General features: G+C 55.6%; 1 protein-coding gene across 1 annotated transcript in view; it reads left to right on the forward strand.

The window, feature by feature from the left end:
• Nucleotides 1-2,240: 2,240 nt before the first annotated feature.
• LOC121858766 (extensin-like) overlaps nt 2,241-10,181 on the forward strand; it is a 26,281-nt gene continuing 18,340 nt past the window's right edge. The window contains exons 1-4 of the mRNA XM_042355393.1: nt 2,241-2,377; nt 3,852-4,025; nt 4,260-4,321; nt 6,000-7,321. Coding sequence (XP_042211327.1) covers nt 2,241-2,377; nt 3,852-4,025; nt 4,260-4,321; nt 6,000-7,321 — 1,695 coding nt within the window. The remainder of the gene's footprint in view (nt 2,378-3,851; nt 4,026-4,259; nt 4,322-5,999; nt 7,322-10,181) is intronic.

The following is a 10,181-nucleotide window of genomic DNA, read 5'->3' on the forward strand; positions in this document are numbered from 1 at the left end:
CATTATGAAAAATCCTCGTCGTTATAATAAGAATTAATTAAACGCTGGAATTTTTCGTCCTGGCAATTATTATTTTGTTAAGAATGACCTTACTGCTGACACCTTACTGCTGACACCTTACTGCTGACACCCGTACACTGATACCACCTTACTGCTGACACCCGTGCACTGATACCACCTCTCTGCTGACACCCGTGCACTGATACCACCTCTCTGCTGACACCCGTGCACTGATACCACCTTACTGCTGACACCCGTGCACTGATACCACCTCTCTGCTGACACCTGCACTGATACCTCCTTCTGCTGACACCTGCACTGATACCACCTCTGCTGACACCCGTGCACTGATACCACCTCTCTGCTGACACCCGTGCACTGATACCACCTCTGCTGACACCCGTGCACTGATACCACCTCTTGTGACACCCGTGCACTGATACCACCTTACTGCTGACACCCGTGCACTGATACCACCTCTGCTGACACCCGTGCACTGATACCACCTCTGCTGACACCCGTGCACTGATACCACCTCTGCTGACACCCGTGCACTGATACCACCTCTCTGCTGACACCCGTGCACTGATACCACCTCTCTGCTGACACCCGTGCACTGATACCACCTTACTGCTGACACCCGTGCACTATGATACCACCTCTCTGCTGACACCCGTGCACTGATACCACCTCTCTGCTGACACCCGTGCACTGATACCACCTTACTGCTGACACCCGTGCACTGATACCACCTCTCTGCTGACACCCGTGCACTGATACCACCTCTCTGCTGACACCCGTGCACTGATACCACCTTACTGCTGACACCCGTGCACTGATACCACCTCTGCTGACACCCGTGCACTGATACCACCTCTCTGCTGACAACCCGTGCACTGATACCACCTTACTGCGACACCCGTGCACTGATACCACCTCTGCTGACAACCCGTGCACTGATACCACCTTACTGGACACCCGTGCACTGATACCACCTTACTGCTGACACCCGTGCACTGATACCACCTCTCTGCTGACACCCGTGCACTGATACCACCTTACTGCTGACACCCGTGCACTGATACCACCTCTCTGCTGACACCCGTGCACTGATACCACCTCTCTGCGACACCCGTGCACTGATACCACCTTACTGCTGACACCCGTGCACTGATACCACCTTCTGCTGACACCCGTGCACTGATACCACCTCTCTGCTGACACCCGTGCACTGATACCACCTCTCTGCTGACACCCGTGCACTGATACCACCTTACTGCTGACACCCGTGCACTGATACCACCTCTCTGCTGACACCCATGCACTGATACCACCTTACTGCTGACACTCGTACACTGACAAATATTCACTGCTGACACCCGTACACTGACAAATATTCACTGCTGACACTCGTACACTGACATCACCTCACCGCTGACACGCTGCTTGACTGACATTATCTCATTGCTGACACACAGACTGACTGACACTATCTTCCCCCAGACTGACTGACTGCCACAGTTAACTGGCTGACAATCTCTTACTCCTGACAGTTCTAACCAGCGTGAAGAAAATACTGCTGGCAATATTTCCTCACTGAGAGAGAGAGAGAGAGAGAGAGAGTTATAATAATGAACCTAAGGAATTATCTTAATATTGTAGTGAATTATTCCCATATTTTTATTCCATATTTTTTAGGTGTTGAGTCAGCCACTATGTTGGGTTATTATATGTTTGTTTGTTTGTTTGTTTGGTTGCTTGTTTCTTTTTTTAAGTTTGAGGAGAGTTCTAAACACACACACACACACACACACACACACACACACACACACACACACACACACACACACACACACACAGCGTTACAGTGTTCAGTGTTTCAGTAAGACATTGATTTACAGTTATTAACAGTGTATCTATCATGGTGGAGGTACCTCGTGACCTCTCAGTCATGGTGGAGGTAACTAGTGGCCTCTCAGTCATGATGCGGACCTCGTGACCTCTCAGCCATGGTGGAGGTACCTGCATCTCTCAGTCATGGTGGAGGTAACTGGTGGCCTCTCAGTCATGGGAGGTACCTCGTGACCTCTCAGCCATGGTGGAGGTACTGTGACCTCTCAGCCATGGTGGAGGTACCTCGTGACCTCTCAGTCATGGTGGAGGAACTGGTGGCCTCTCAGTCATGGTGGAGGTACCTCGCCTCTCAGTCATGGTGAGGTAACTGGTGGCTCTCAGTCATGATGGAGGCTCGTGATCTCTCAGCCATGGTGGAGGTACTTCATCCTCTCAGCCATGGTGTGGGGGTGCCTGTAACCTCTGGTGACCTCTCGGCCATGGTGGAGGTAACTGGTGGCCTCTCAGCCATGTTGCCGGCACAGTAGCTGGTACACACCTGGTCGGCCTCTCAGTCATGGCCTCCCATGCGAGTGTCTTAAAGGTGCAGGTACCATGGCCCGTCTGCCGGGCCTCACCACATGGCCAACACCACCACATGGCCAACACCAGCCTTGGCCTCATGACCTGGCCACTCAAGAGCGCCATCCCTTAAACAGTTGTGGCCACCATGAACCTCCAGCTGACACATCCCTTGGCCATCTTGTTCCAATATTTGGCCACATCCCTGGGCCACACTCGCCGTAATCCTTGAATCATCTGTTCCTAATACTTATCCAATCGTCCCCTGATATCCTAACCCTAATCCTCAGTCACTCTCGCTCTAATCCTCAGTCACTCGCTCTAATCCTCAGTCACTCTCGCTCTAATCCTCAGTCACTCTCGCTCTAATCCTCAGTCACTCGCCTAACTCAGTCACCGCCTAATCCTCGGTCACTCCCGCCTAATCCCAGTCACTCGCCTAATCCTCAGTCACTCGCTCTAATCCTCAGTCACTCGCTCTAATCCTCAGTCACTCGCCTCTAATCCTCAGTCACTCGCTCTAATCCTCAGTCACTCGCCTAATCCTCAGTCACTCTCGCTCTAATCCTCAGTCACTCGCTCTAATCCTCAGTCACCTCGCTCTATCCTCAGTCACTCGCCTAATCCCTCAGTCACCTCGCCTAATCCTCAGTCACTCTCGCTCTAATCCTCAGTCACCTCGCCTCTAATCCTCAGTCACTCTCGCTCCAATCCTCAGTCACTCTCGCCTAATCCTCAGTCACTCTCGCTCTAATCCAGTCACCTGCTCTAATCCTCAGTCACTCTGCCTCTAATCCTCAGTCACCTCGCCTAACTCAGTCACCTCGCCTAATCCTCAGTCACCTGCCTAACCAGTCACCTCGCCTAACTCAGTCACCTCGCCTAATCCTCGGTCACCTCGCTCTAATCCTCAGTCACTCTCGCTCTAATCCTCAGTCACTCGCTCTAATCCTCAGTCACCTCGCTCTAATCCCTCGGTCACTCCTCGCTCTAATCCTCAGTCACTCCTGCCTAATCCTCAGTCACTCGCCTAATCCTCAGTCACTCTCGCTCTAATCCTCAGTCACCTCGCTCTAATCCTCGGTCACCTCGCCTCTAACTCGGTCACTCCGCTCTAATCCTCGGTCACTCGCTCTAATCCTCAGTCACTCCAACCTCGTCACTCGCTCTAATCCTCAGTCACTCGCTCTAATCCTCAGTCACTCGCCTAATCCTCATCCCCAATCCCCAGTCACTCGCTCTAATCCTCAGTCACCTCGCTCTAATCCTCAGTCACTCTCGCCTAATCCTCGGTCACTCGCTCTAATCCCCGGTCACTCGCTCTAATCCTCAGTCACTCGCTCTAATCCCTCAGTCACTCTCGCTCTAATCCTCAGTCACCTTCGCTCTAATCCTCAGTCACTCGCCTAACTCAGTCACCTCGCTCTAATCCTCAGTCACTCGCCTAACTCGGTCACTCGCTCTAACTCGGTCACTCGCCTAATCCCGGTCACTCGCTCTAATCCTCGGTCACTGCCTAATCCTCAGTCACTTCGCTCTAATCCTCGGTCACTCTCGTCTAATCCTCAGTCACTCTCGCCTAATCCTCGGTCATCTCGCTCTAATCCTCGGTCACTCTCGCTCTAATCCTCGGTCACTCGCCTAATCCTCGGTCACCTCGCTCTAATCCTCGGTCACCTCGCTCTAATCCTCAGTCACTCTCGCTCTAATCCTCAGTCACTCTCGCTCAATCCTCGGTCACTCAGCCTAAAATGATCCTTTCAATGTGTTACCTTAAAATCACCTTTAATTCCCCCAAGGTAATTCGGACTCGTTACCCTACGTTAATTTCGGTGACAACTCAGTACAACACACCAGACACCAGAGACCCCAGGTGACCCCCAGATACCCCCAGATGACCCTCTAGGTGACCCCCAGATGACACACAAAGTATAGGTGACCTAAGGAAGGTTAATGTAGTGATGAGAGGTAGGTGTGTGTGGTGTAGGTAGGTGTGTGTGGGTGTGGTAGGGTAGGGCGTGGTGGTGTAGTGGTGGGTGTGTGGTGGGGGAGGTAGGTGTGTGGTGGTGTAGGTAGGTGTGTGGTGGTGTAGGTAGGTGTGTGGTGGTGTAGGTGGGTGTGTGGTGGTGTAGGTAGGTGTGTGGTGGGGGAGGTAGTGTGTGGTGGTGTAGGTAGGTGTGTGGTGGTGTGGGTAGGTGTGTGGTGGTGTAGGTAGGTGTGGTGGGGAGGTAGGGTGTGTGGTGGTGTAGGTAGGTGTGGTGGTGTAGGTAGGTGTGTGGTGGTGTGGGTAGGTGTGTGGTGGTGTGTAGGTGTGTGGTGGTGTAGGTAGGTGTGTGGTGGTGTAGGTAGGTGTGTGGTGGTGTAGGTAGGTGTGTGTGGTGTGGTGGTGTAGGTAGGTGTGTGGTGGTGTGTGGTGGTGTAGGTAGGTGTGTGGTGAGGTAGGTGTGTGGTGGGGAGGTAGGTGTAGGTGAGGGGTAGGTGTGGTGGTGTAGGTAGGTGTGGTGGTGTAGGTGTGTATGGTGGTGTAGGTAGGTGTGTGGTGGTGTAGGTAGGTGTGTGGTGGTAGTGGGTGGCGTGGTAGGTAGGTGTGTGGTGGTAGGTAGGTAGGCAGGTGTGTGGTGGGTAGGTAGGTGTAGGCAGGTGTGTGGTGGGGAGGTAGGGTGTGGTGGGGAGGGTAGGTGTGTGGTGGTGTAGGTAGGTGTGGTGGGTAGGAGGTGGTGTGGAGTGTAGGTGTGTGGTGGGTAGGCAGGTGGTGCAGGCAGGTGTGGTGGGTGTGGGTGTGGCTGGTGCAGGTAGGTGTGTGGTAGGCAGGCAGGTGTGTGGTGGCAGGCAGGTAGTGGTGGCAGGCAGGTGGAGGCAGGGTGTGGTGGGTGGTGTGTGGTGGTGTAGGAGGTGTGTGGTGGTGTAGGTAGGTGTGGTGGTAGGGTAGGTGTGTGGTGGGGGAGAGGTGTGTGGTGGTGTAGGTAGGTGTGTGGTGGTGTGGGTGGGTGTGTGGTGGTGTAGGTAGGTGTGTGGTGGTGTGGGTAGGTGTGTGGTGGGGAGGTGGGTGTGTGGTGGTGTGTGGTGGAGGTAGGTGTGTGGTGGTGTGTGTGTGGTGGGGTAGGTGTGGTGGTGGTGGTAGGTGTGTGGTGGTGTGGGTAGGTGTGTGGTGGTGTAGGTAGGTGTGTGGTGGTGGTGGTGGGTGTGTGGTGGTGTAGGTGTGTGGTGTGGTGGTGTGGGTAGGTGTGTGGTGGGGTAGGTAGGTGTGTGGTGGGGAGGTAGGTGGTGGGGAGGTAGTGTGTGGTGGTGTGGTGGTGTAGGTAGGTGGTAGTATAGAAGACTGGGAGGGTGCAGAGAGAATTGAGGGCGGGAGGAAGGAAGTGTGTGTGTATGTGTGTGTGTGTGTGTGTGTAGGCTAGAAGAGGTGTGTTAGGGTGTGTGGAGTGATGCCCCACTTCCCACCTCCTACCTCTCCTGCCTCCTACTTCCTGCCTTCAACTTCCTGCCTCCTACTTCCTGCCTTCAACTTCCTGCCTCCCTACTTCCTGCCTCCCTACTTCCCACCTCCTACTTCCTGCCTCCTACTTCCCACCTCCCACTTCCAGCCTCCTACTTCCTGCCCTCAACTTCCTGCCTCCTACTTCCTGCCTTCAACTTCCTGCCTCCTACTTCCTGCCTCCTCCTACTTCCCACCTCCTACTTCCTGCCTCCTACTTCCCACCTCCTACTTCCTGCCTCCTACTTCCCACCTCCTACTTCCTGCCTCCAACTTCCTGCCTCCTTCAACTTCCTGCCTTCAACTTCCTGCCTCCTACTTCCCACCTCCTACTTCCCACCTCCTACTTCCTGCCTCCTGCTTCCTGCCTTCAACTTCCTGCCTCCTACTTCCTGCCTTCTAACTTCCTGCCTTCAACTTCCTGCCTTCAACTTCCTGCCTCCTCACTTCCCGCCTCCTACTTCCTCCACCTCCTATTTCCCACCTCCTACTTCCTGCCTCCCCTACTTTCCACCTCCTACTTCCTGCCTCCTACTTCCCACCTCCTCCTACTTCCTGCCTCCAACTTCCTGCCTTCAACTTCCTGCCTTCAACTTCCTGCCTCCTACTCCCACCTCCTACTCCCTCCCACCTCCACTTCCTGCCTCCTACTTCCTGCCTTCAACTTCCTGCCTCCTACTTCCTGCCTTCAACTTCCTGCCTTCAACTTCCTGCCTCAACTCCGCCTCCTACTTCCCGCCTCCTACTTCCTACCTCCTACTTCCCACCTCCTACTCCTGCCTCCAACTTCCTGCCCTTCAACTTCCTGCCTTCAACTTCCTGCCTCCTACTTCCTGCCTTCAACTTCCGCCTCCTACTCCTGCCTCCTACTTCCTACCTCCTACTTCCCACCTCCTACTTCCTGCCTCCTACTCCCACCTCCTACTTCCTGCCTCCTACTTCCCACCTCCTACTTCCTGCCTCCAACTTCCTGCCTTCAACTTCCTGCCTTCAACTTCCCTGCCTCCTACTTCCCACCTCCTACTCCCACCTCCTACTTCCTGCCTCCTACTTCCTGCCTTCAACTTCCTGCCTCCTACTTCCTGCCTTCAACTTCCTGCCTTCAACTTCCTGCCTTCAACTTCCTGCCTCCTACTTCCTGCCTCCTACTTCCTACCTCCTACTTCCCACCTCCTACTTCCTGCCTCCAACTTCCTGCCTCCAACTTCCTGCCTTCAACTTCCTGCCTCCTACTTCCCACCCTCCTACTTCCTGCCTCCTACTTCCACCTCCTACCCTGCCTCCAACTTCCTGCCTCTCAACTTCCTGCCTTCAACTTCCTGCCTCCTACTTCCCACCTCCTACTTCCCACCTCCTACTTCCTGCCTCCTACTTCCCACCTCCTACTTCCCACCTCCCACTCTGCCTCCCACTTCCCACCTCCTACTTCCTGCCTCCCACTCCCACCCCTACTTCCTGCCTCCTACTTCCCACCTCCTACTTCCTGCCTCCCACTTCCCACCTCCAACTTCCCACCTCCTACTTCCTGCCTCCTACTCCCACCTCCCACTTCCTGCCCTCCTACTCCTACCACCTCCTACTTCCTGCCTCCCTACTTCCTGCCTTCAACTTCCTGCCTCCCACTTCCTGCCTCCTACTCCTGCCTCCTACTTCCTGCCTCCCTACTTCCTACCTCCTACTTCCTCCTGCCTCCTACTCTGCCTCCTACTCTGCCTCCACAACTTCCTCACCTCCTACTTCCTGCCTCCTACTCTGCCTCCTACTTCCTGCCTCCCACTTCCTACCTCCCTACTTCCTGCCTCCTACTCCTGCCTCCCACTTCCTGCCTCCTACTTCCCGCCTCCCACTCCTGCCTCCTACTCCCTGCCTCCCACTTCCCGCCTCCCACTTCCCCGCCTCCCACTTCCTGCCTCCTACTTCCTCCTCCTCACTGCCTCCCACTTCCTGCCTCCCACTTCCTGCCTCCTACTTCCCTGCCTCCTACTCCCTGCCTCCTCACTTCCTGCCTCCTACTTCCTGCCTCCCCTACTTCCTGCCTCTCAACTTCCTGCCTCACTTCCTGCCTCCTACTTCCTGCCTCCACTCTGCCTCCCACTTCCCACCTCCCTACTCTGCCCCTACTTCCTGCCTCCTACTTCCTGCCTCCAACTTCCACCTCCCACTTCCTGCCTCCCACTTCCTGCCTCCCACTCTGCCCTACTTCCTACCTCCTACTTCCTGCCTCCCACTTCCTGCCTCCTACTTCCTGCCTCCTACTTCCTGCCTCCCACTTCCTGCCTCCCACTTCCTGCCTCCTACTTCCTGCCTCCCTACTTCCTGCCTCCCTACTTCCCGGGCCTCCTACTTCCTGCCTCCTACTTCCTACCTCCTACTTCCTGCCTCCTACGTCCTGCCTCCTACTCCTGCCTCCCACTTCCTGCCTCCCACTTCCTGCCTCCCACTTTCTGGCTCCCACTTCCTGCCTCCTACTTCCTCCCCTCCCACTTCCTGCCTCCCTACTTCCTGCCTCCCACTTCCTACCTCCTACTCCTGCCTCCTACTTCCTGCCTCCTGCCTCTGCCTCCTACTTCCCGCCTCCTACCCCACTTCCTACCTCCCACTTCCTGCCTCCCTACTTCCTGCCTCCCACTTCCCACCTCCTACTCCTGCCTCCCACTTCCGCCTCCCACTTCCCGCCTCCTACTTCCTGCCTCCCACTTCCCACCTCCCACCTCCTGCCTCCTACTTCCTGCCTCCCACTTCCTGCCTCCCACTTCCTGCCTCCTACTTCCTGCCTCCTACTTCCTGCCTCCTACTCCCACCTCCTACTCCTACCTCCCCACTTCCTACCTCCCACTTCCCGCCTCCTACTTCCTGCCTCCTACTTCCTGCCTCCCACCTCCCACTTCCTGCCTCCTACTTCCCACCTCCTACTTCCTGCCTCCCACCTCCCACCTTCCTGCCTCCTACTCTGCCCTACTTCCTGCCTCCCACTTCCCACCTCCCACTTCCTGCCTCCCACCTCCTACTCCTCCTGCCTCCTACTTCCTGCCTCCTACTTCCTGCCTCCTACTTCCTGCCTCCTACTCCCACCTCCCACCTCCCACCTCCTACTTCTGCCTCCTACTTCCTGCCTCCTACTTCCTGCCTCCTACTTCCTGCCTCCTAACTAACAACACGCACATCTTCACTACCTCCTGTCACACGCACACAACATTGACAAGCTCACACATACCTGGATTGTGAAACGGTAGTTAATGCCACCACCACCGTCAACACTAGTAGCAGTTGTGGTAGTACTAGTGGCAGTTGTGGTAGTACTAGTAGGAGTTGTGGTAGTACTAGTAGGAGTTGTGGTAGTACTAGTAGGAGTTGTGGTAGTACTATTAGTAGTTGTGGTAGTACTAGTCGGAGTTGTAGTTTACTCAACACGACCAGCGAGGATTTTGTCGCTGGTTGAGGTAGATTGTAAGGTCTTGCCTTATAGTGCGACGTGGATGACGTGTCGCTCGGTCTGACGCTACTGTGATTGACGCATTGCAAGGTCTTACGGTCAGCCGGTACAGTGGCTGAGGTACGGTAACTGCGCCGGTACAGTGGCTGAGGTACAGTAAATGCGCCGGTACAGTGGCTGAGGTACAGTAACTGCGCCGGTACAGTGGCTGAGGTACAGTAATTGCGCCGGTACAGTGGCTGAGGTACAGTAATTGCGCCGGTACACAGTCAAGGGTTGTGAGCCGCAGCGCTCAATGGGTGATGTTAGTCGATGGCGTAAGGGGGGCGGCGGTCTGGTGTGTCTGTGTCTGTCTGTCTGTCTGTGTGCGTGTGCAGCCACGTCCTGCCACTGTGGCGTCTACCACCACACTGATGTTGCCTGCCCTGCCGCCCGCCCGCCCGCCCGCCCGCCTGCCACCCGTGCCACCCTCCTGCCATCCCTTCCGTGCCTCCCTTCCTACCTTCCCCGGTACTCTTCCCATCCCTGCCGTTCTTCTTGCCGCCCATACCACCCCTCACGCCACCCATCCCTTCCTTTCTTATGCCTTTCAAGCCACCCACCGCCACATATGCCATTCCAAGCCATCGCCATCCCACTGCCCACCCACTTTGCCGCCCGCCCTCCCATTCCCACATCCTCTGCCTCCCCCACTATTATACACCTCCCACTCCCATGCATTTTCACCACCCACCCTGCCGCCCACCCTCCCGCCACCCATCCTCCTCCATTAGTGGTTCAGTGAGGCAGCAAGACGATAACGCCGAGTCTTGTGTGATGATGAAGCTGTTACACTACTAACACCACCACTATCACCAC

Source organism: Homarus americanus, unplaced genomic scaffold (genome assembly GCF_018991925.1).
Source record: "Homarus americanus isolate GMGI-L3 unplaced genomic scaffold, GMGI_Hamer_2.0 scaffold39618, whole genome shotgun sequence".
NCBI classification, from domain to species: Eukaryota; Metazoa; Arthropoda; class Malacostraca; order Decapoda; family Nephropidae; genus Homarus; species Homarus americanus.